Source organism: Bombus terrestris, chromosome 17 (assembly GCF_910591885.1).
Source record: "Bombus terrestris chromosome 17, iyBomTerr1.2, whole genome shotgun sequence".
NCBI lineage: Eukaryota > Metazoa > Arthropoda > Insecta > Hymenoptera > Apidae > Bombus > Bombus terrestris.
Window position 1 is genome coordinate 7,579,881 of NC_063285.1, and position 26,874 is coordinate 7,606,754.

Genomic DNA, 26,874 nt, shown 5'->3' on the forward strand with positions numbered 1-26,874 from the left:
AGAATTATATCTCATGACTTTGGTAGCTGATCCTACACCTTTGGATCGGTGGAATTTCAAAGCTAAATTTTTTGCATTGCATTGTTTAATGCTCGTTACGAGGAATAAATATCTGTAAGGAACCATGGGTCGCAAATGAACCGTTTTTTGGAAAATGACCTTAAAATACCTTAAAAACTAAGTAATGACATATTAATGAACAAACAAAAAGCTGTTCCTTTGAATGTACGATAACCTACGCTAAATAGAATGAAGCATCTAGCTTCATCATTTCAAACTATTACAAAATTACTTACCTTATGGAGAAATCTTTCGTATAAAAATCGAATAGCGTTGAAGAGAATATAATTCGGTACGTGGAATTGCAGAAACGTTAACTACTCTTCGATTTCGATATTTTTGAATGTATTGTAAAAATCGATATTTCAAATAATCTTTTCCTATATGAGAAGAGAATTCGCTTAATTTCCGTGATATTCGCGAAAAACTACCGATATCACTACAGTGAATTCTGCATCTGCAGTCGTGCTACCGTGACAGCGTATGCATTAGTTTAGTTACCGATTGCCGGTCACTTATCGTCTGTTTGACAACGAGAGTCGGGCGAGTTTAAAGGCTTCGTGCACAACGTACACATGCGAGGTTGCAAGAGTCTGTTATAACTGATAACTTATAACTCAATTAAAAGTGAATATCATCAGTGTATTAGGTTCAAATATTAAATAATTAAATAACTGTTAATAAACAGAAGATAAGCGACCGGCGACTGGTAACCAGACAGACGCATGGGCTGTCACTGTTGAACATCTATAGGCAGAAAAACACTATGATTGAGCCGGTAGTTTCTTGCCAATATATTGAAAACTAAACGAGTTCACTCCTTATATACAATATAGTATATAGGTAAAAGTTGTGCAAAATATTTTTACAACATATCAAAAAATCATAAAATTCGGGGGTCGATAACGTTTCTACAGTTTCACCCTATATACCGTTATATATTGCATACAATATTATGCATTATATATATTATTATTATTACAAGTTAATAGTGTTACACACTAGATAAATAAATAAATAAATAAATAAATAAAATATTTTCAGTAAGGACTCCTGTTATTCTAACAGCAAAATGACTTTCAGTCGCGCGCGACTACTTTGCACGTGTGCATAGCATGTATAGATATATGTATGCCTTCCATATTCTTTGTAGTCACAGAGTCGTGTCTTAACTTCGCGGTTGCGCGCGTCTGGTCGCGAATGGGAAGAAGAATAAAGCGTAGACTTCGTTTAAAAGACCTAGCTACGGAGTGGGGAAAGTAGCGATGCCTTTTAGTAAGCAGATTGTAAGGAACCGTACGATACTTAGCCCAGAACCTTGGTGACCCGAAGTACTTAACAAAAAAGAACACAAAAGAAAAAAAAAATTTTCTTTTCTTTTCCTGCGATAAATTTAAACAGCTGATCCATACGAATCTTGATAAACTTTTGGAAACTATCCTGATAAACTATAAACAAACTACTGGATTTTTGTTTCGATTGATAATACAATACTATATGGTTATTAATAACTAATAAGCCGATGTGATATTATTTAAATAAAAAAGAAAATTAACAGAGCTGTTGTGCATAAAAAATGTTTAGGTGTTGAAATGTTAGGTGAAATGTATAAGTATTGAATAAATTTCTTACCTTCAACGGATCAACGCCAGGAAAGAGAATGAAAAATATAGGCGTGATTGAACTGGTTTCTTCAAAGGATTTATGAAAAGGTGGAGATCTGGATTCAACAAATTTTGAACCAAGCTTTTCTTCTACGAAGCACCTAAATAAAGTAGTGAGATACAATATTTTAAACAATTTGAGGAAAAAGGAAATATAATTTAACTTAAAGTAATACCAGGTAGTATAGTATACTGGGTGTTACTGATATTTTTAATGCTCTTTTTTATAAATAACAGATTTGTAAGATAAAAAAGAAAAATAATTATTTCTTATACATGCTACGATAAGGTGAATAGATTTTTGAAATGTTATTGTTTCTACGAAAGATTATGTATGTATGTAAACATAGAGAGACGAGTGTCGACTCCTGATAGCCAGCGTTAAGCATTATTTGTTATCAAGCGATGTCAATCCTTAAATGTTATCAATCGTTATCTGTTGTTAATCGTTATTTGTTGTTAGTTGCCAAAAGTAATAAACGTTATTGTTACAAATCAGGAGTATTTCTTGTGTGCTCAATCACGACATATACCACCTTAATAATAATTCTGTTTAGCTGTTCTCGACCTATGTGTTCGTTTTGTGTGTGTTTTGGAAAAGTGGGTGCTGCTAATGTCTAATTTTTCCGTTGTTTTAGATATTAGGAAGTTTATGTGACATCAGAGACCATCGCACCGCTTCAGAGACCAGGTCACACACCGCGGGCAAGATGACTGCCAGATGTCTACACATCCTTACTGGGTACCTTCGATAGTCTTAGGGACCTACCATAAATTTGGGCATTTTCATAGTTAAGGTCCTTTAGACCAAGCAAGGATCATTCCTTTCAAGTGTCCTTTACATTTATTGTTTACCACGGCTAGATACGGGAAACTTGGTTTTTCTGACGTTCTGTACCTTCCTTTACCAACTTTCTCTTGTCCCTTAAATTTAAGGCTTACGTTTTAAAGACAAGAAGGTTGAGCCGTAACGGAACTTTATGTTTCTTTTCTATGGAACTTTATTAAATAACACAACTTTATAAGCGCAGTTTGCGCGACTGATCTGAGAAATGTTGACTGACGAGAGTTTGTAGTTTCAGTCCCGAGCTGTTCTCGTATCATCATCGAGGAAAGCTCGGTGTGGGTGTACCCTTGGAAAAGTGAGGGTAACGATCCGCGATGCCAATTGGTTATAGCCCACGTTAATAAATGAAGAGTGGAGGAGGAAGCCTCCTACCAACATGGTCCCTAGGTGACACTGTTCATGGGGAAAACTAGCTTTCCCGCTATTGAGGGTACGCGGTGGGGACCTGCACACATCTGGCCTCTAATGTGGATTGCCGTCACACTCTCGAGGGCGGCTGAGACCCTTCCTAGTCCACCAACCTTCTTCTTACCCAATCAAAAGCAGTGTCTATTGCCCTCACTTTCCTAGCCAAAATTGTCCTTAACGAATCAGCTCATCTCGTGTCCTTAGACACACCCATCACTAGCTTTCCTCTGCCTCAACATTGTCACTAAACTTCACATATTCTCTATCTTTAGAATAGTCAACATGTTTTTACCGAGTTTCTACGCTTAGACCAGTCGCGCACTTAATTTATACATACGCATCAGTGTAACTAGTTTCTATATAAAGTTGTTGGAGTGAATTGTGATTTATACGTGTCAATTCAGTGTGTATTCCATTGTGATTACTGAATTCATCATAAGGTTTGATAAAAGGAAAGTTAATAGTTGTGCTACGGATGAACCTTCTTGTTTTTATCATCTAAGCCTCAAATTTACGTGACATTATCCTCGGTGTCTTTGTTGGTGTTGTGTATCGCTATACCTGCTTCTTGGACGAGGGAGTTTTGTTCTTTTGATCTGGAAATTTGACTTATATGCGGGAACATGCTGGCAGAATCGTTTTTGGAGGTATTTATTATTTTATTTTTCCAGTATTGGTTTTAGAGTTCGGGAATGCTTGTTTCAATTGCGATTTTATTTTGTATAGTAGATAATTTAGGAATTCGAAGTCTTCTCTTTCGTCGTAAGAATAGTTGTATTTTAGATTGTTGCATTTAGATAGTATGTAGCTTTTGTCTCGTTGTAGTTTTTTTATTTTATTGTTTACATAGAACTCGCAATAATTTTTTTGTTTTAATATTGGTGCGGATTTGTAGGGGCACTCGACAGCAAACTTTCCAACGGTTTCTGTCCCGTGGCTCGCTACACGAAGACTCTACCCTTCGAACAAGATGATTGCCAGATGTCGATACACTTTCACCGAATATTTTTAGCTAGCCTAAGGACCCGCTATAAATCATAGGATGTATGTAGCAAAGGTTCTCTAAAGGGACAATCGTCTTTGTCTCAACAATCTCTACACATACCACCCACTACGGGAAAACACAGGAAATCTGCTTTTTCTCACGTACGACGCTCCTCGCTAGCGATTTTCTCTCAAGGGCGGTTAACATCCCCCTCCAACCACCAACTCAAAATTGAGCCAATTAACAGCGACGTCCATTTCCCTCACCTTCCGAACCAATACTTTTCTTAACGAATCCGATCATTCCGTATCCTTAGACACACCCAATCACAGTTTTCCGAAGGAGTATTATCTTGACAAAAAGTCATTCTGTCGTGAGCCGCGAGACGAGTTGAGAGACGCCTATCCGAATTGATCGTTGGTAGTTGGCCGTAATAGCGAATCCGAATTTCTCGACATCTGTTGCAATCATCTCCCAACTTGAATCGCACCGCGAAACGTATCACATCGAGTTCGAATTTGCAACCGCGAACCGATAATTGTATCGCGCGTTCTGTGCACGAGTGTATATCACGTACATAAACTAATAAATATTTATAGTTGAACAATATCGAGTGAATCTTCTACACTTATCACGCACTTATCACCCCAGATTCTTGAAGAGCTATTTCTATATGTTTTTCTATTTCGTCTATGAATGAGTCGATTTGTGTGATTGTTAAGCTGACGTTGTTGTAGATCTTCTGGTCGTAGTCCTGTTCGAGTCGGTTTTGGAACTTTTTCTAGTCTGTCTTTTCGTAATCGTACCTGGGAGTTTCGGTCTGTGTTTCAAGTGTTAGGAAGTCAGATGTATTCTTGTTTATCTGAAATACTATGGCGTTATGGTCGCTGTTATAGTCTAGGATATTGAGAGTGTGTTAACATTTTGAAATTTTAATCGCGCGTCTGCTAGGCATGTGCCCAGGTATGAGCCTTCTTTTCGGTAAGAGGGTAGCTCGGAGCTGTAATGGTTTATTTTGTAGTGTATACTTTTATTGTCTAGCCAGTTTGTAATGAAGTTTCCTCTCGTGTTGTTTAGTTCGTTTTTCCAGCTTGCATGTTTTGCATTAAGGTCGCCAGCTATTGTATAGTAATTTTCCTGTTTGTCGATCTGTAAAAGTTCAAAGAGATTGTTGAATTCGTCGTTAAATTCTTTCTGCAGTGCTAAATAAGTTTTCCTTATTGCTTATTTTTATTTTTATGATCGTTTCTAGGATTTTGAAACTTGTTATTTTGTCGTTTTGCATTGTTTTGAACATCAGAGGGTTTTTTTATGAGGATTGCAGTTCCTCCACCTTGGGCAGCTAGAGTAGTTTTTGAAGTATACTTTGTGTCTTTTGTTCAATTTTGTTTCTGAGATAAGTACGATGTGGAAAGTGGAAGGGTTAGCATATTGTATCTGTATTTGGTTTGAAATTATTGAGTTGGCATTTATTGAAATTATTTGCAAACGTTTTACTTTTAACTGATTTGTTTTTTGCTGTAATTGACACTTGAGTGGGTTTTGGTTATTCATCATTTATACTATCGATAGTGATGAAGATGGGGTCGATCCTTTCCTCCTGCGTTTTTAATGATTTTCTCATTTCGTTTAATTGCTTTTGTTCATTTAACGCCTTGAGTGTACATTTTTTGAAGTCTTCAATGACGTTTATTATGTTTAGTTGGAGTATGTTTACTGTTGGATTAGGGCTTTGATTCAAGCGGGGAAATATATTTGTTATATATTATATATTTGGTAGTTTGTTTTCTTTATTTGTGTTTGATACACAAAAGAATATTTAAAGAAACATAAATGTACCAAAATGAAAATGATATATTGCATGGTAACGGTCGTGTTATAGAAAAACATATCTTTTTCTCGATGCTTAGATTATAGATTCTTAAAGGTTGATTGTTAAGAAAAATAATATAGATTGGGAAAATAAAAAAAAGCCAACAGCACACGGAGTTCCCAGGCGGTCACCCATCCAAGTACTATCCGTGCCCAGCGCTGCTTAACTTTCGTGATCGGACGAGAACGAGTGCTTTTTTTTTTTTTTTATCTTTGTTTATTAGTTCCAGGTTATTTACATATTTTTTTTACATCATTTTTTTTCCAGAATAAACGCTGAATTCTAATTGTAGGGTGGTACAGGCAAGAGTACCGATACGCGACGGTACGACGTAGCCATGCATTATTACATTCTTTTCTCTTTTTTTTTTAAGATTATTATTGTTAAATAAAATAAAATTAAGCCGCTGTTGCGCTGTGCTTATGTACGATATTTTAATTTATGTCCTGAAAGCCTGGACGCAAAAACAGGACAGTTCGCTAGCCTATTAGGGAGGGGCTGGGAGGGGATGGACTGGAAGGGGCGGGGAGGGGTGTTCTGTGGGATTAGTATAATATTTGTTTATCTATTTACATATTTACATATTTACACTTTGATTCGGTGAGCGTTGCCGTTCTGTGGCTCTTTATCTTGTTGTTTTTGTTGTGAATTCCGTATCCACCAATATTTTTTTGTGTTTTTTCTGTGTTTGTCTTCTGTATCCTTTTGGGGGAGGGCCATGTTGTATCTCCACCTAGTGTCTGCCGTGCGGCCATCTAGGTTTTCCTCGTATTGAATAGATTTCATTCCTATTTTCCTTTGCATATGATAAATTATGGGTATGTTGTTTTGGTCTTGGAGATAGTTTCTTTCGTCTAGGTATAGAAAGGCTTCGGCGGGGATGTAGCCTGTTAGCAGAGTGTTTTTGAAGTATGCGTCGTTTGGGTATAAGAAGCCGAAGATTAGGCTGTTTTCTTTGATCTTCGCGGCTTGCGAGAAGTGATTTCTCGTTAGTTTTAGGATGTGACAGTCGATGCGGTGGATGTTGGCTAAGTCGTATATTTTTTTGTTTTTTACGTATTTTCTGTATCCGCTGTGTTCTGATCTGTAAATGCTCAGGCAAGCTCTGATGCATTTTCTTTCAAATATGCGAATTTTTTCCATTATTGACGCAGGTATGTTGTACCATATTGGGCAGCCGTAGGTTATAATGGGTCTTATTAGCGATTGGTAGCACATGATTTTTACTTTGCTATCGAGAAGTCTGGAGTAAAACAGCCTTTTTGTATTCCAAAAAGCTTTGCTGGCTTTGGAGAGTTGGATTTCGATGTGTTGCTTATAATTTAGTTTTTCATCTATGTTTATTCCTAGGTATTTTACGCAGTTTTTGTGTGGTATGAGGTTCTCTTCGTTTGCTTTTTCTTTTAGGCGGAATTTCCTGACTTGTTCCCTTTCTGCTGGGCCGATTTTGCTTGTTCTGGGTCTGAATAGTATGGTTTCGCATTTGCTTGCGTTAATTTTTAGTTTCCATGTATGATAGTAATCGCTGATTTTGTTAAAGAGTTCTTGCAGTTCTGTTCTTATCGTTTTGGTTTTGCGGCCTGTTACGTAGATGATTAGGTCATCCGCGAAGGCTATGGAGCGTTTGTGTGTGGATGTGTTGAGATTAAAGAGGTTTAGTAAGTCGTTATTGTAGATGCTAAAGAGTAGCGGGGAATTTACTGTTCCTTGTTGCAGGCCGTTCTCTATGGAGAATTCTTTGCTTGAAGTGTGCGAGCCGTCGGTCATTATGAAAGTTTTGTTTGTTACCATGTCCCATACTATTTTGATTAGGTATTCGGGGAAGTTCTTTTTAATCATTTTATAAATGAGCCCTGGGATCCAGACGGTGTCGAAGGCTTTTTCGATGTCTATTAGGCAGGCGGCTACTTGCTGGTTTGCGTTAAGTGCCCAGCAGATATCCGACGTAAGTTTGTTTATTGCGTGGATTGTGGAGTGTTTGTGGCGGAAGCCGAATTGGTTTTCCGGGATTATCTTATTTTTTGAGCAGAAGGCTGCTAGGGGGTTGTTTATGATCATTTCGTATACTTTGCTTATGTTGGGGAGGAGGCTTATGGGTCGTAGGTTTGCAGGTGATGAGCCGTCTTTATTTGTTTTTGTAATGGCTATGAGTTTGGCTTTTTTCCATTTTTTGGGGAAGTACGTGTTGTTTAGTGCATTATTAAACAGTACTGTGTAGTACCATTTTATTTTGTTTGGTAGGCGTTTGAGCGAGATGTTTGGGATGCCATCAAAGCCGGCGGATTTTTTGTTGTTTAGCGTGGAGAAGATTGTACTTAGTTGATTGAAGTTTGTAACGTAGTTTATGTCTGGGTCGGGCTGTTTGGGGTCGTCCGATGTGTTTTCGTTTGAGAATGTGCAGACTGTTTTGTTTAGCGCTATGTCTTGCTTTATTTTATTTTTTAGTATGTTTGTTTCGGCGATGATAATTCTGTTTAATTGTTCTCGGCCCATGTGTTCGTTTTGTGTGTGAGTTTTGGCGAAGTGGGTGCCGATAATGTCTAGTTTTTCCGTTGTTTTTGATATTATGAAGTTGCCCTCTGTGTCTTTGTTGGTGTTGTGTATCTCGATGCCTGCTTCTTGGATGAGGGAGGCTTTTTCTGGAGGCAGTTTGAGGGGCGGGATGGAGTTTTGTTCCTTTGGTCTGAAAATTTGATTTATCTGCGGGAACATGCTAGCAGAGTCTTTTTTGGAGATACTTTTTATTTTATTTGTCCAGTATTGATTTATAGAGTTTGCGAATTCTTGTTTTAGTTGTGATTTTATTTCGTGTAGCAGGTACTTTAGGAATTCTATGTCTTCTCTTTTGTCGTAAGAGTAGTTGTGTCTTAGGTAGTTTAATTTCGATAGTATGTAGCTTTTATCTCGTTGTAGTTTTTTTATTTTATAGTTTATATATGGCTCGCAGGAGTCTTTTTTTTTAAATGTCGGTACGGATTCTTGTAGGGCGATTTGTATATGTTTTTCTATTTCGTCTATGAACGAGTCGATTTGTCTGTCTGTTAGGTTGACACTGTTATAGATTTTTAGGTCGCAGTTCTGTTCGAGTAGGTTTTGGAACTTTTTCCAGTCTGTCTTTTTGTAGTTGTACCTGGGTGTTTCGGTCTGTGTTTCAAGCGTTAGGCAGTCAGATGTATAGGAGAACGAGTGCACTCAGCGCGGTATGAGCGTTGACTGAAATAAGTAATTTTTTTATTTGTCTTTGATGGTCAAAGAAATAGAATATTTAATGAAACATGTGTGTGCCAAAATGAAAATGATATAACGTATGGTAATGGTCGCATGATACTAAAACATTGCAATTTCTTCATGCTTAGAATAAAGATTATTAAAAATTGATTGTTAAGGAATCCGAATTGATTTTTTTTTGGGGGGGGGGGGAATTACCTTATTTTTTGTGCAAAAGGAGATTAGGGTGTCATTTATGACTATTTCGAATATTTTGATTACGTTGGCTAGGATACATAATATCGCAGGTTTGAGAGCAAGGAGCGGTTTTTATTTTTTTCTTTTATGATGGCTCTTAAAATTATTAAGGAGCACTGTATAATAACATTTTATTCTGTTTGAGCAGAATGTTCAGGATGTGGTCGAAACCGGATGATTTTTAATTGTTTAATTTAGAGAAAATGATTTTTATTCGGTTGTAATTTGCAAAGAAGTTTATTTCTGTGTCTGGTTGTTTGGGTTTGTCCGAGGAGTTTTCATTAGAAAATATGAAGGTTGTCTTATTTAGCGATATGTCTCGCTCTATTTATTTTTCAGTTTGTTTGTTTCGGCAATGATAATTCTGTTTAATTGTTCTCGACCCATGTGTTCGTGTGTGTGTATGTTTTGGAAAAGCGAGTGTCGATAAGATATAGTTTTTCCGTTGTTTTACATGTCATAAAATAACTAGACTTCATGTTTTTATTGGTGTTCTGTATCGCTATACCTGCATCTTGGAGGAGGGGAGCTTTCTCTGGAGACAGTTTGAAAGAAGAGATAGAGTTTGGTTCTTTTAACCTAGAAATTTTATTTGTCTGTGGGAACATGCTAGCTGAGTTTTTTTAGTCATATTTTTTTTACTTTGTTTGCTCATCTTCTGTTTCATCGTAAAAATAGCTGTATTTTAGATTGTTTATTTTGGATAGTACGTAGCTTTTGTCTCGTTGTAGTTCGCTTTCGCAGTCAAGGCGTTATTTTGGTAGGGTACACCAATAGCTAAAACGATTCCCTTCAACATTCGTAGCAGTATTTCTAATTTCCTATGCTATGAGTTTCTTGTAAGGGTAATTGACGGATTTTAACGGTCCGAACGGTCGAGCGCCCCTTACCCCTCGGTCAATAACATCGAAGCATGGCATTCATTCAGGTATCGTTCACGCTCTTCTCGGGAAGGATCCCCCGCACTTGGAGCACCTTAACGCCGTAAACGCCATCTGGCGGGCGAAGATGCCGTTTGACGATTATCTTCATAACCAATCAGCGTGCGGATTTGGGGCCCTCCGTTTTGATCCTTGTTGGAGTCTAATACGTGTTGGGCTCGCTCGAGTCTAACAACGGTATCGGCAGTCTCGTTCGAGTGGTTCAACCGTGAACACGTAGGAGACAGTCAGCTTCAGTGCCTCCGATTCGCTAAACGTGGAGTAACGAACCGTTTCAATCTCTCAGTGCTCTTCAAGCGCTCCTGCAGGCTCAATCTTACCATCAGGCGTAACGATCAGTAGACAGTCCTCTGCGAAGTCTTCAGTTTTGAACGATATCTCCCAGCATACGTGAAGGTAAGTATCATTTTAGTGATCGAACACTTGTACAGGTTAGACGTATCGTTATTTCTTTAACCGTTTGAGTACTAAGCAGCGTGATCGCTGTTTAGATTTTCTATCGAAAAGTCCCAGTACATTTGAACGCTACGGACGACTGACGGTATTTTGGATTACATTGTTATCTTAATAATTTTTATTGAACAAAAGTTGAAATAATTATAAACTAATAGTATGTATATATAAAAATATAGATGTATTTCATAAGAATAACGAATATGACGAGCGCTTTCATGCCGCTTATTTCTTTTCGCAATCGATTAGGAGGTTATCTTGTCGTTCGGGACTTTTCGACCCTGGTTTTTCAAAAACGCCGGGGCTCAAACGGTTGAATTATGTCAATATTATCATAAATAATTACTTTTCTATTTACTCTATATGATTTTCGAAACATTAAAAGATTATTATTACTCGACTATTTCAGTATTGATTATGATACATTTTTAATTACGGTTAAACTTGTCGCTACTGGTGTGAGAGACTGTAAAATTGATTCGAAACAGTATTTTACAGAGACTGATGAAACCGACGAGTTAGATATTTATATAATTAAAAGTTATTCCTGTTTCTGATTTTTCTTTGCGAATATGTTAACTGTGCTTGAGCAGCGCTGGGTCAAATTTATCGGAAAAATATTTGAAATAGGATTTTAAGTTGTTGTTGGTCTACAGTACGAATAAAATATTTTAATATTTATTAAAGAAATATGTAGTAAAGAATAAACTATCTTTCTTTTCACAATGTGGTATATAAAATAAAGTATCTTATCTTTGTATTGTAGATTGAGTTTAAAATGTTTCTTAACAATGAACATTGATTAAGCAGAAGGTTAATATAAGGATGCGAGAATCCAAAATATTTACAAATTAAATTCATGTTCTTTTTAACCCTGATGCATTCTCCGGGTCTCTTTATTCTTACTGCTCTCCTTTTTTTTCTCTCAGAACTTCTGTGTTCTTTAAACATATAGAGCAAAATGTTATCTGACTATAGAAACCGATACGTTTGAGAAAAAGACGTGCGATTATAGAAAATTTAGGGAACGCACTGATTCAAAATTATATTATAAGACGGTAATATGACCCGCGTAGGAAAGCTGCGAAAGAAATAGCAGAGAGTGTTATGAATACATCGGAACATTTCAAAGAGAAAATAAGAAGTCCTAAAAATTTCACTAATGCCAAAATTTTGTTTACAGAATAGTACCGGTTCTTTGCAATGAAAGTGTGTGGGACTGGTAAATAGGATATTTGGCCGTGATATTTACTGGATGTTATTGCTTGTTGTCGTAACCGTTGAATATATTTAAAAATGATAAATACATATACAGATTATATTCGCTGAGTCGCTCGTACACAGTATAAATCGCAAAGTAAAATTACTAATTAATACTCAGTAAATGCTCGCTAGATAATCGTCGATAACTCGGTAGATAACTTGTGATAACACTTAGATAGCTCGTCGATACAGAAAGATACTCGTAGATGCTGATAGATACCAAACTCTTTTCTATTTGGGTTTCTGTTGGGTTTCTTACTGGCTGGGAGGGAGTCGGAAAATTCAAATTCGAATTCGTCTTCGTTCGACCGTTACACGTAACGGCGACGCTGTTTTTGGCCGGTGTCTGAACCGTTCGCGGAGAGACGCGATCGCGAGATAACGCGTCAACAAGAGTTGTAAATTCTCGTTACGATTGAACAATCGACGCCACGAACTGATTGATCCCCTATTTCTATTAAGAGAATAGAGGTGGTTGGAATGAGTGCATACGGAAAACTACACTGGATTTGTTAACAAAAGTTTAATAATAAATCAAGAAGCAACAATTTCAGTCAACGATTAACAATGAACAATTAAGACGAAAATATAACAATTAAGGTTTTGTTAGTGGTTTGCTTATAACGAGACCTGTCGTACTTCGCAGCTTGAGATGGACTAACTGATGCTTTTGTTCGAAACCACGGAGTCTTTCCTTTGTTGCCCCTCAATATCCCTACTACATATGTGTTTATTAGATCTACCGCGGCGGTCGCCGCGTATACGTTCTTCTGAGAATTCGGCGAAAGAAACTTAGATATATCGATGATAGTGTCGCGTAAAATAAAAAGAAATTTAAAAGAAAGAAGAAAACTTTATTTTTTCCTCCTTTATACATTTATAATACACTTCTGAGCTCCAGCCGTGACTTTCCAAGACTGAAGCTCTTACAATTTGGCTTTCGGTGGGATCTGTTTCTTCTTTGTTTGTCATCCCTTAATATCCCCACTACCCTGTAGGCGTACGAGACTGTTGCCACGCTTCTAGAACATTCGGTGGAAGGACCGTTAGGATACAGATGACTCATTAGCCACTTCGGCGATATATATTGTCGCCAAGGCCGCCACATCTTTATCTCCATTGTCGGTCCATCGGATTCGAAGTATGCCGGTCGTGACACCATCCTGCCCGCGATGTGTGTGTGTTCTGGTCTCTGACGTGATTTACGTTACAATAGACTGGACACGTCAGTATTGCGCTTTGACGGCATAGCTCTTTGTGTCGCGAAGCCGTGGAAAGTTTCGTGGACGAGTACCGCGACATTAGTATTTTGCTGTTGGTAATTATACGTAATCCAGTGAAACTGAATAGTTTCGAAATTGAAGTAGGTGAGAAAATTAGAGTATTATGATGGTGCAGGACGAAAGGGCCTGATTTCCTATACAAAAATATGTCGACGATGAAGTAACAAGTTTTGACTCAAGACTTGGTTTTCTAGAAAATCAATTATGAAGTTCCGTCCACTTGATTCGCTACTTTTTAAGTATACGCGTACGTACATGACGAAACTTCACAATTCATTGTCTGGGAAACGAAGTCAGAATAGATTTTATATATCTGAATGCACGTCTAAAAATACCATTTTCTCTCATACATACACGTATGTTTTCTTCAATATTTTCTCTATTCGATAACATGAAATAACAAAACTGACTACTTCAGCCAACGCTCATACCGCGTTGAAAATACTCGTTCTCGTCCGATCACGAAAGTCAAGCAGCGCTGGGCACGGGTAGTACTTAGATGGGTGACCGCTTGGGAACTCCGTGTGGTGTTGGCTTTTTTTACTTTTCTTAACACTTAGCCAACCGAACGGGCAGATTTCCCTTTTTTACTTTAGCAACGCGTTTTTGTTGTTGTTGTTGTTGTTATTATCAATTATTATTTACCTGGAATTGTTCCCAATTAATTGCGACCCTTTTTTTGCTTTTATAAAGTGCAGTATGGAATAAAATGCACCAATTTAGTGGTTTTAAAATTTATTAAAATGTTACACCATTAGCTATGGCTAAATAAAGATATAGTCGAACGATATCACGCTATAAAAAAACATTAAAATACATTATGAATTTTTAACTTCACTTTTAAGTTGTGTCATTTATCTTTAGTCATCTTTAATGTTCTTAATTTTACCTATATCTTTTTATGGCTTAAATATATAATATTAATTTGATGTTTTGTATAAACAATATGTGAAATCGTTAAACGAAATCATTACCGCAAAATATAATTGACTATTTAAATAATTTTTATACTTCTTTGTTTTTCAAGTGTTGGTGAATATTAGTCCTCCTTACGTAGGAAAATGCACGGTTGATAGCATGTAGGTTGGTCTGTGTTGGGCGCGGTGGACAGAGAAGCGTGTATAGCTCGCTCTGGCGTTAATAAGCTATGGTCGTATACATCAAGAAAATATCTTTTTAGCATTAAACGATTATCACCATACATTATATCATTCTCGCATACACGCTTACTGATATATTGCTTTGTTTATATTTTCCGATAATGTTACATGTGTTCAATATTCGGAATTCGGAATATGTCGATTGAAAGAATACAAAAGTACATGTTCCGAAAGTTGTGACACACACCGAAGAACGATTGCCTGCGCGCGACGAAAATGAAGTCGAAAATGTAAAATGACATTTTTCGTTTTGTTTTCGCGAAAATCAATTATGAAATAGCTCCTACTTAATTTCACAGTCCATTATCTTGAAAACAAAGCCAGGCAAGGTTTCACAAATCTTTTTTGTCCTACAACATAATTGTATGTTTTGTAAATATTTTTTATTCAATAATATTTAATAACAAAATTGATTACTTCAACCAACGCTCATACCAAGCTGAATGCACTCTTTCTCGTCAGAGTGTTGTGAACCTCCCAGCAGGTCGGATCTCACTGGCCAAAAATACCAGGCGTAAGACTTGTTAATGAGTTTGCCAATTTATGCAGTGATATTAAATAACGAAAAGTGATGAATAATGCTCACTATAAAAACAATCAAGAATATAAGAGAAGGAAAGAAGATAGAATGAAAGAAGCAACCAAAAAGAAAATACTACAAAAATGGATATTTGAATTTGAATGAACTTTCGACCGTTTGCGTGGAGACGCGATTTCGAAGAAGCGCGCCAACGGGAGTCGTAAATTTCCGTTACGATTTAACTAATCCACACCACGAATCGTTCGATCTTTTATTTCTATTCAGATAATAAGGATAGTTGAATGAAAATAACGCTGATATTAACAAGTTAATATATATTTTCCACGATCCAGCAACTTCAATGAGATGCAAGGTTACGTATATGGAATGACAAACTACGAATGAGTACGACCCGAGACTCGTTTCGTGTTGGCGACTGTGATGATGTATCTTCTGTCGATTGGCTGTCTTCGACTGGGCGATTCTGCTGACTTGTCTTCCGACTCTTGCTGTTCCTTGAACTGTGTTTTAACTCGAGCTGGTGTTAACTGTTACTCGTGAGACTTGATTGTTACTTGAATGGTACTGTTTGTGACAAGTCTAGTGATCCAGTATAGAGATGAAGTCGAGAGCACAAGTGTAAAGACGAAGTCTACGGCACAAGTTGACTGTTCCGTAGTCGTGAGAACAAGTATAGAGATGAAGTGACTGCTCTGTATTTGTGAGAACAAGTAAAGTTCGTTTTTGTGTGATTACGGAGGAAAATTCTGAGTGAGCGAACAGATGAAGAGATGAAGAAAGCGGATTTGTTGCTCACACTTTTCGTTTGGAAAGTTTACAAGAAACTTTGCGAAAATATCAACAAATGCAACGAGTCAAATACGAACGCGTTGCTCAAATGAGCCGCAAATTCATCCCGTGGTTAAAGTTCTCAGACATCCTAAAACAAGGAATAAGCCGGAGCCATGTCACCGAAAACCAACCACATCAAACAAATTTATTACTGCGCGTAATTGAAAATCCAAACCCAATTAAAACGTAACCCAATAGAACGTAACAAACTTATCAAGGACTTCAAAGAAGCATATTCAAAGCCCTAAATGAACAACAAACACAATTAAACGAACTAAAACAATCATTAAAAACACACGAAGAAAGGATTGACTCTTGTCCAAAAGGAGGCTCCTGCCCAGCCATATGGCTTGGAGACGCACAATTGCAATTCCTTAATTTACGGGCAATTAACACGCTCAAAATCATAGACTACGAATGCGACCATAATGCTCTCGTATTCCAGATGAACAAAAATACATCAGATTTCGTAATCCTAGAAACACGGAGTGACGGTCCCAGGTACAAGTGCAAAGATAACACACTAGGAAAAATTACAAAATCAGCTCGAAAAGAACTGCGTCCTGAACACCCGCAACAAGCTCAATCTAACAAAGAGGCAAATCGACTCATTTATAGAGGAAGTAGAAAAACACGTACAAACCGTCCTTCAAGAATTCGTACTAAAAATAAATCAAAAGTCGGCTTTCGAGCCCTATATTCATAATAAAAGAAAATTACGAGACAAAAGCTCCATGCTATCCAACATAAACAATCTAAAATAAAACTATTCCTACGATAAAAGAGAAGATTTAGAATTATTAAAGTATCTTTTGCACAAAATACAGTTGCGCAAAAAGGACTCTGTTGGCATGTCCCACAGGGAAATCAAATTTTTACATCAAAAAAGCCAAACTCTATCCCATCTCTCAAACTGCCTTCGGACGAGAACGATTCCATTCAGCACGGTATAAGCGTTAGTTGAAATAAGTGATTTTCTTATTTGCTTTTAGCGTACAAGAAAAGAATATTTGAAATATATAAGTGTGTGCAAGAATGAGTGATGTATGGTATTAGTCGCGTAATACTAAAACATTTCTATTTCTCTATGTTTACATTATAGATTATTAAAAATAGATTATTAAGGAAAGCAAGAAAGATTGGAAGAATAAAAAGGTGAACACCACGCGGAGTTCACAAGCGGACACCCATTTGAATACTTTCTCCATCTTAACTTTCGTGATAGGACGAGAACCAGTGCTTTTCTGTATAACGTTTATAGACCAATAGTTAGTATTACATGTGTGTGTTTTTCATAATAAACAATGAATTTCGGTTGTGGGATGGATCGATTAAAAGTACCGATACGTAACGGTATGACGTAGCCATGCAATATTTTGTGTGTCGGGATTACATTTTTTTAGGTTTACAATTTGTAACTTAAATTTATGTCGTTGTAGAGCGGTGCTTATATATGATGTTGTTTTTTTGTTCCTATCTCTGTCCTGATAACCTGGTCGCAAAAACCGGACAATTCAGTAGTCTACATTTGGTTTCGGCGGAGCTGCGGGATTTTGCGAGGGCGGGGGGAGGGTGGACAGGGAGGGGAACGGAGGGGTGTCCTGTAGAATTATTTACAATATCTACAATATTTACAATATTTACATGATTACAATATCTGCACTATTTTACACGGAGGGAGATTTGAGTGTTGTTATTTTGTGGTTCTTTTTCTTGTTATTTTTATTGTGGTTTTGGCATCCACCAATATTTTTTTATGCATTTTCTGTGATTGTCTTCTGCGTCTTTTTGGGGAAGGGCCATGTTGTATCTCCACCTAGTGTCTACAGTTTGCACATTTGAGTTTGCCTCGTTGAGTATTGTTTTAATCCCTATTTTTCTTTTTATATGGTAGATTATTGGGATATTATTTTGGTCTTGGAGGTAGTTTCTTTCGTCTAGGTATAAATATGCTTCGGGGGGATGTAACCTGTCGTCAGTGTATTTTTGTAATATGAATCGTTTGGAAATAAGCAACCGAAGATTACACTATTTTCCTTTATCTTTGCAGGTTGCGCGAAGTGGTTTCTTGTTAGTTTTATGAGGATTGCCGTTCCTCCTCCTTGGGTAGCGTTTGGTCTGTCGTGTCTTATTATAGAATAGTTTTTGTAGTGCACTTTGTGTCTATAGTTCAGTTTAGTTTCTGAGATAAGTACTACGTCGGGGGTTTCTTTCTTAATTAGGGTTAGCATGCTGTATCTCTTTTGGTTTGAGATTAGTGAGTTGGCGTTTATTGAGATGATTTTCAGATGTTTAACTTTTCTCTGATTTGTTTTTTGCTGTAATTGGTGGACGGGTGGGTTTTTTCTAATCTTCGTCTATATTTTCGATGATGTTGAAGATGGAGTCGATTCTTTCTTCATGCGTATTTAATGCTTTTTTTATTTCGTTTAATTGTGTTTGTTGGTCGCTTAGAGCTTTTAGAATGCTTTTTTTGAAGTCTTCAATGACATTTATTATGCTTATTTGGGGTGAGTCTATTGTTGGGTTAGGGTTTTGTTTGACTTGTGCCGCTATGTTTGTTACTTGCGGGCTTGTCTCGTTTATACTTGTTCTTTGTTTTACTATGTCCGCGAACTTTAGCTCGGGGACGTACTTACGGCTTATTTTGGCGATTCTTTCGATTTTTGTTGTTTTTGCTTTGGTGATTTTTTCATTAATCTTTTTCCGTAATTCGACGAGTTTTGGACATCCTTCGTATGATGCAGGATGTCCGTAGTTTTTGCAGTTTACGCAGTAGATTTTTTCTTTGCTTACTGCTGCTTCTTTTTTTATTTTGCACTCGCCTGGCCCGTGCGGTTCAGTGCATTTTACACAGCGATAGTTTAGGTTACAGTTTTGTGCTGTGTGGCCTATTCGCTGGCATTTGTAGCACTGCGTGATATCGTTTTTTTTAATTTTTTCCCAGGCTATTTTCAGATAGTTAAGTCTGTTTATTTTTAGTAGGTTCCCAATGTTGCTATCGGGGGAGACTTGGATTATGTAGATTGCGAGCAATGTGTTGATCTCCCTTGATTTTCTTGTTGTGAATCGAGTCACTTTGGTGAAGTTAACTTCTTCTATTTTCAGGGCTTTTAGGTCTTCTAGTATTTCCGCTTCTGTGTAGCTGTTTCCTAGCCCTTTTAGTAGGTACGTGTGGGGTTTTTGAGATTTTGGGGTATGTGTGAAGTAGGCCGTGTTGGCTGCGGTCAGTATTTTTTTTGCATTCGCGTAGTCAGTTATGTTTTGAAGATAAAGCACGTGCTTACCTGAGTGGATTCTTTTGGTATGGAAATTCTTGATTTTGAGAGAAGTTTCCACGAGTGCTATTGTGTCTTTTGGGTCTTGTAATGTTGATGGGGGGTGGCCTGGCCCCTTTTGCCGATGTGGGGGGGTCTGCCTGTTCTTCAGCGGGGTGGCTGGGTGGCAGGCCCTTATGAGTTTGGTTTTTCAGTAATGTTGAAGGATGTGGTGTTGTTGTTTTTTTTTGGCGGAGCGGCGGGGGGGGGGGGGGCTTGCCCGGGCGGTATAGCTTTTGCTTGTGGTTATTGGCGACGTGACCGGGGGAGTGGGCTGTCTGGTTGCCTTTTCCCTTAATACGTTGTTTTTTTTTTTTTAATGTTATCGATAATGTTTTCATGCGGTTGCGGTGTGCAGGGGTCTTGGGCTTGGAGGGCATCGAATCTGTTTTTTAGTGTGATAGTCATTGGTTGAGGTTGTGGGCTTCTTCTTTGTTTCATATTTTCGTTTTTATCGTCGCGCTCTTCTTGTGAGTCGCTTTCTTCTCCTTTTAAATTTTCTTGTTTTGTGTTTATTTTGTTCCTGATTACCAGGTTTGGGGGCAGATTGAGTTTCCGCGTCTTTTGTGTAGCAGTTCTTATGCTGCTATCTTTAATTATTTGTTGTTATTCTATTTTTCTTTTGATTCCTTTTTTTTTGACGAGCTTATGGCGGATTCCGCCTCCTTGGTTTCGATTTCATTCCTTTCTTCTTCTATTTTTATATTGTTTGTAGAGTGGTTGATGTTATCACTATTTTTTCACTGTTTAGCACTCTTTTTGTTTTTCTTTTTTTTTTTTTTTTTTTGCTCTCTCACTGTCTACTGTGCACTGTATAGCTTGCCGCGCTCAGTGTTTGGGCCTACGCCTGTTTATCCCTTAGGCCCGAGAGGTCCGAGCTGCTCGGAGGATTACGGTCAACTGACGAGAACGAGTGCACTCAGCGCGGTATGAGCGTTGGCTGAAATAAATAATATTTTTATTTGTCTTTGATCGTCAAAGAAATAGAATATTTAAAGAAACATGTGTGTGCCAAAATGAAAATGATATAATGTATGCTAATGGTAATACTAAGACATTGCAACTTCTTGATGCTTAGAATATAGATTATTAAAAATTAATTGTTAAGGAAGCCGAATTGATTTTTTGGGATTACGTTATTTTTGACTAGGGTGTTATTTATGACCATTTCGAATATTTTTTGGTTATGTTCGCTAGGATACTTATATGTCGCAGGTTTGAGGATGAGAAGCTGTCTTTATTTATTTTTTGTGATGGCTATTAATTTATCTTTTTTCCATTTTCTGGAGATTGGTTGGTAATCTACGATATACACCTTCGCAGTCAAGGGGCTATTTTAGAAGACGATAATCGTACATGATCTGGACAATGGTTGGATGCTAATGAAAATCTTAAACAAATGCTGAAACCGTCATTACGGCCAAAACAGGTTATGATGATTGTTGTTGTTCATAAATAGTAGATGATGCACTCATTAGCCTCTGTTCGAAGAATGTGTTTGATAATGATACTTTGTAATGGCTCAATAAAAAGAACATTAGACTAAAAAACAACGTCTCAGAAATTCTATAGGCATAACATGATTCAAGTAAGATATAATTGAGAAAATGAATGCCTAGAATATGTAATGTAACGTGAAGTATCAAATGTGTTAATATAACAGGAACATACCTAATCGCGTATGTCATACGATCCAGTCTAAGACACCTCATGATGCATAATCTTTGCAGAGCAGTTTTATTTTTCCAATCTTGTGGGAAACTTTCTCGTTCCGGCGTATCTGATTCTACGAACTTCTTCCACCGTTTCGCAGCACCTTCTATGTCTTTTTCTAAATTTTGAAAGTCCTCCATTTGGCTCAAATATTTAATCCCTCCCCAACCGACATCTGTTAAAAAGTCTACGGGGCTTGTTAACTCCGGAATATACGGAAATCGTAGTAGGAAGTCAAGTTCTGATTGTGATATTTCCTTTGCTTCCATAAAAATCTGAAACGAATAGAATTATTCAATGTGACGTTAGTTGCAATAAAAATGCGATACATAGCGTTGCAAGCTGCCCTCATATGATTTAATTTACCCAAGGAAGATTTTTTTTGGTAAACTTTCCACTTCTGTGCAAAATTTTTCTAATCAATATACTACGCTATTTATCGCTATCTTAACGTCCTTTTTTCTTTTCCTGTTAGAAGTAATTAACCGTTTGGTTTGTATTATTGAACTCGATTATAAGGAACTAATCATGGAATTTATTCCAATTATAATTATCACATCTAATACAGTAGAGTAAAATAGTATGTAGTATTATACTATTATTATAGTATTATAGTATATTATACTATTATAGTATTATAGTATATTACAGTATTATAGTATATTATAGTATTATAGTATATTATAGTATTATAGTATATTATAGTATTATAGTATATTATAGTATAGTATAGTATTATAGTATGTAGATATTCCATACAATTGATAATGCAGTAAATAAAAGAATCATATTAACACCTATCCTTTTTTTTTTTTTTTTTTTTCACGTGGAGAAATCCTCATGGACACCCAGCTGCAAGCAGCATGGGTAGTGTCGGACTCTTACCGACTAAAACTCCACGGTGGTCTTCCAGACGGCTGTTCGAGGAGAGCTCAGGATCTCTTGCGAATACTACCAAGCGCTTCTCGTCGTCTATCTCCCTGCTGGGCGGAAGACTTCCTTGTTAGACAGAAAATCGGGGCCGCCAGGGGGGACCACGCACTCTAGCGCCCCTTTCCTTGGGTCTTGTTACTTCCTCGATGACTCCTTGGGCGCGTTTACGGCGGGGGCACCGCCGCTCCGTGACGCGCGGAGACTCCTTGATGTTGCGCTCTGCTGGTATGCTGGGCTTTCTCTCTTTCTCTCTCCGCTCGCTCCTTCACGAGCATGACTTGCTCGCAAAAGGTGCGGACGGCTGTGTACTCCTGGGGCCCCCTGAGCATAGCTTCGATGAGCGTATCGGGGGCCAATCTCTCGCCGATGTCGAGTCGTAAGACACGTCGCGGTACCTCCCACGCCGGGCAAGCCTCAAGCGTGTGCTGCGCCGTGTCCTCCTCCTTCCCACAGTGGTGACAGATGGACGTCACCTCTCGCCGGATCTTGAGCAGGTACTCGCCGAACACCCCGTGGCCGGTGAGCACCTGAGTCGTTCTGAATGTTAGCGGGACCCCGCCTTTGTCTCTCCACTTGTCCCAGTTGGGCAGGACGGTGCGGACGGCCCGATGAGGGCGTACTGCATCCTTTTCCAACAGCTGCGAGTGCCACCGCTCCCATGCTTCTAGTCTTGCTTCCTCCCGAACATCCACGGTTGGTGCCGTCGGCGTGGCCCGTCGGTCCAAGGCCGCGGCCCTCCGATGTTCGTACACCCGACGAAGGGCAAGGGCCTGTAGCTCGAATGGGGGGGACGCGGCCAGCACGGTCGCTGTCGCGTAGGACACCGTCCTGTATCCCCTCGCTGCCCGGATGGCGATCGTCCTGTGGAGCCTTCTCACCAGAGTCAGGTTACGCCGGCTCTCCGCCAGATCTTCGGCCCATACAGGTGCTCCGTAAAGGACTCGTGACCGGATCACTCCTTCGTAGAGCCTGCGGACTCCCAATCCTGCCCCGCCGATGTTAGGTAATAGGCCGCATAAGGCGTTGGCTGCGGCCGTTACTTTCGGGGCTAAGTGCTCAAAGTGTGGCTTGAACGTCCACTTACTGTCGACGATCAGGCCCAAGTACTTCATTCGGTGTCCCACAGGGACCTCTTCTCCGTCGATGACGATAGTCGACAGCTCCGCAGGCGGTGTTCTTCTGCGTCGCTAGTCGTAGAACCACAGAGCTTCCGATTTCGCCGGCGACACGCTCAAGCCGAGTCTTCGAATGGCGTGTACCGTGCATGCCACGGCGGTCTCGGTCAGTCATGCGGCGTCGTTCCACCATCGTCCGCCGGCCAGCACCAGCGTGTCATCCGCGTAGCATATCATGCCAGCCTCCGGCGGCATGGGACTTCGGAGGACCAAATCGTAGGCAGTGATCCACAATATCGGTCCGAGTACCGAGCCTTGCGGCACGCCGCGCTCCACCGGTCTTCGCTCCTTCCCGCCGTTTCTGCCTGTGTAGGTGATCCACCTATCGTTCAGATAGGCCTGAATCACCTTGACGAGGTATGGCGGGGACTCGAAATATCGCAGCGCCTCCACGATCCTGCTCCAAGGAATGCTATTAAAAGCGTTGGAGATGTCCAAGGAGACATCTACTGCTACCCCTTCTCGCACGACCATGTCCTCCGCCATGGATCTCAGCCTCTTCACCGCGTCCACGGTCGAGCGGCCTCGGCGAAATCCAAATTGGCTATCGTGCCATCCGGGAATCCGTCTCTCCATGTGTGCCTCCAGACGGGCGACTATGATCCTTTCGAAGAGTTTACCCACCTCGTCGAGAAGACATACCGGCCTGTATGCCGATGGCGCGTCCGGTTGCCGACCCTCCTTCCGTAGCAACACGAGCTTCGCCGTACGCCACGCCCGAGGATAGGCGCCCTCCTTCAGGCATCTGGAGAACAGGTGCCGCAGACGGGGAGCCAGGATGTCGATCGACTCCGTCTAGACCCGGCCCGGGATCCCGTCCGGACCCGGTGCCACGTCGCGGGATGCCACCTTCTTCGCGGCTTCGAGCAACTCTTCCTCCGTCACTCGAAGTTCCTCGTTCCAATCCGTCGGCGCCGTCCCGTCGATGATGGTAGGGGCTGGTGCGGACGTCTCGTTGTTGTCCCGCCGTGGGAACAAAGTCCCGATGACGTTGTCCAGTAACTCCGGATCCATGTTTTCGGTCAGCGGGGGGGCCGAAGGTCGCAGTTTCTTCGTCACTATGCGATAGGGCCTCCCCCACGGATCTGAATCGACCGATTCGATCAATCGATCCCAACACTGGGCCTTGGCTAGTTTGATCTCCCGTTGGAGAGCGCGTCTCGTCTCTCTGTATTCTTCGTAGCAGCGAGAGATCTCCTCCTCGTCGCGCGTCCGTCTGCGGCAACGTGCCCTTAGAAATCTTCTCCGGGCCTGTATGCAACCCGCCCGCATATCGGCTATTTACGGTGTCCACCAATACACGGAACGTTCGCTTCTGTCTCCCGGGACGGAGCGCGGCATAGCGGCGTCGCATGCTGCTCTCATGTATCCGTGGAGCTCGTCCGCCTCCTCGTCGATGCTACCCAGTGTGGTGGTGGTGGTGGGGGGAGTTGAGATGTTGTCCCCCCGTGCGTCCCAGCTCCAGGCGGAGACAGTGACCGCCGCCCGCAGCATGTCCTTGTCCCTCTCCTTCAAACGCCACCTAGGTGTGGGTGGTGGTGGTCGACGGGACCGGTTCTCCTCTTGTTGTCGTCAGGCACCGCGATCGCGTGCGGCTCCCTCCCTCTCCATTTCCATCATTATATAGAGGTGGTCCGATAAGGTCTCCATTCTGTCGGCCACTCTCCATCCGTGGATCTTTCGGTAGAGCCCGGCGGTAGCCCAAGTAACGTCGACGATGGACGATCCCCTCCACGCCACGCAGGTGCTAGTTGTGCCCCTGTTCACCAGGACTAGTCCGAGAGTCGCGGCCCAGTCTGTCAGCATCCTGCCGCGGGAGCCCGTCCTGGTGTCCCCCCATTGCGACGAGCGCGCGTTGAAGTCACCGAGGACGAGCACCCGGCGGGGCAGGCATTTACGAACGCAGCCACCGACTTCGTCCGGGAAGTCCCCGAACGCGGCCACTCCGCTGTTGGGCGAGACGTAAATGCCCACTATCGCGATCCTGTTCCACTCGACGGCGACGAAGCCGTTACCGCGATCCAGCAGGGCGCCGGGCGAACACAACGCCGGCGTCCATGTTATGGCTGTTGATTCGTTCAGATCCCCGATCCAGTTGGGGGCGTCGGGGACGCGGTATGGTTCAGCCACCACAGCGAGTGCGACCCGATTCTCCCGTATAGTCTGGAGAAGCAGGTCCTGCGCCCGTCTGGCTCTTCCTATGTTACATTGGAGCAGGCGGTTGAAGTTACTCCGCCAACTCCATGGCCTCCTCCCGGCCATTCGTCACTGCTGATGGTGATTCTGCCCTGGTAGCGTTTCCGCCATAGTTCTCGTTGCCGCCGACGATGGTGGCGATAACGGCGTCGGCGGCGGCGGCAGACTGAAGAATACAGACAGACGAGACGCGCTCTCCAACGCGAGATCAAACTAGCCAAGGCCCGGTGTTGGAATCGATTGATCGAATCGGTCGATTCAGATCCGTGGGGGAGGCCCTATCGCATCGTGACGAAGAAACTGCGACCTTCGGCCCCCCCGCTGACCGAAAACATGGATCCGGCGTTACTGGACAACGTCATCGGGACTTTGTTCCCACGGCGGGACAACAACGAGACGTCCGCGCCAGCCCCTACCATCATCGACGGGACGGCGCCGACGGATTGGAACGAGGAACTTCGAGTGACGGAGGAAGAGTTGCTCGAAGCCGCGAAGAAGATGGCATCCCGCGACGTGGCACCGGGTCCGGACGGGATCCCGGGCCGAGTCTGGACGGAGTCGATCGACATCCTGGCTCCCCGTCTGCGGCACCTATTCTCCAGATGCCTGAAGGAGGGCGCCTATCCTCGGGCGTGGCGTACGGCGAAGCTCGTGTTGCTACGGAAGGAGGGTCGACCGCCGGACGCGCCATCGGCATACAGGCCGGTATGTCTTCTCGACGAGGTGGGTAAACTCTTCGAAAGGATCATAGTCGCCCGTCTGGAGGCACACATGGAGAGACGGATTCCCGGATGGCACGATAGCCAATTTGGATTTCGCCGAGGCCGCTCGACCGTGGACGCGGTGAAGAGGCTGAGATCCATGGCGGAGGACATGGTCGTGCGAGAAGGGGTAGCAGTAGCCGTCTCCTTGGACATCTCCAACGCTTTTAATAGCATTCCTTGGAGCAGGATCGTGGAGGCGCTACGATATTTCGAGTGCCCGCCATACCTCGTCAAGGTGATTCAGGCCTATCTGAACGATAGGTGGATCACCTACACAGGCAGAAACGGCGGGAAGGAGCGAAGACCGGTGGAGCGCGGCGTGCCGCAAGGCTCGGTACTCGGACCGATATTGTGGATCACTGCCTACGATTCGGTCCCCCGAAGTCCCATGCCGCCGGGGGCTGGCATGATATGCTACGCGGATGACACGCTGGTGCTGGCCGGCGGACGATGGTGGAACGACGCCGCATGTCTGACCGAGACCGCCGTGGCATGCGCGGTACACGCCATTCGAAGACTCGGCTTGAGCGTGTCGCCGGCGAAATCGGAAGCTCTGTGGTTCTACGACCAGCGACGCAGAAGAACACCGCCTGCGGAGCTGTCGACTATCGTCATCTACGGAGAAGAGGTCCCGGTGGGACACCGGATGAAGTACTTGGGCCTGATCGTCGACAGTAAGTGGACGTTCAAGCCACACTTTGAGCACTTAGCTCCGAAAGTAACGGCCGCAGCCAACGCCTTATGCGGCCTATTACCTAGCATCGGCGGGGCAGGATTGGGAGTCCGCAGGCTCTACGAAGGATTGATCCGGTCACGAGTCCTTTACGGAGCACCTGTATGGGCCGAAGATCTGGCGGCGAGCCGGCGTAACCTGACTCTGGTGAGAAGGCTCCACAGGACGATCGCCATCCGGGCAGCGAGGGGATACAGGACGGTGTCCTACGCGACAGCGACCGTGCTGGCCGCGCCCCCCCCCCCATTCGAGCTACAGGTCCTTGCCCT

General features: G+C 41.7%; 1 protein-coding gene and 1 non-coding gene across 2 annotated transcripts; one reads left to right on the forward strand and one right to left on the reverse strand.

Annotated features, from left to right (window-relative positions):
- Positions 1-4,641: 4,641 nt before the first annotated feature.
- On the reverse strand, positions 4,642-21,252 carry LOC125386656 (dynein beta chain, ciliary-like). Its single transcript, XM_048413660.1, has 2 exons — positions 20,763-21,252; positions 4,642-5,113 (listed from the first exon to the last, which is right to left on the reverse strand). The coding sequence occupies exons 1-2, from the start codon at positions 21,071-21,073 to the stop codon at positions 5,083-5,085; spliced, it is 342 nt and encodes a 113-aa protein (XP_048269617.1). The 5' UTR covers positions 21,074-21,252; the 3' UTR covers positions 4,642-5,082.
- On the forward strand, positions 13,660-13,778 carry LOC125386828. Its single transcript, XR_007227267.1, has one exon. It is a non-coding gene; the product is annotated as a 5S ribosomal RNA (ribosomal RNA).
- Positions 21,253-26,874: the final 5,622 nt, after the last annotated feature.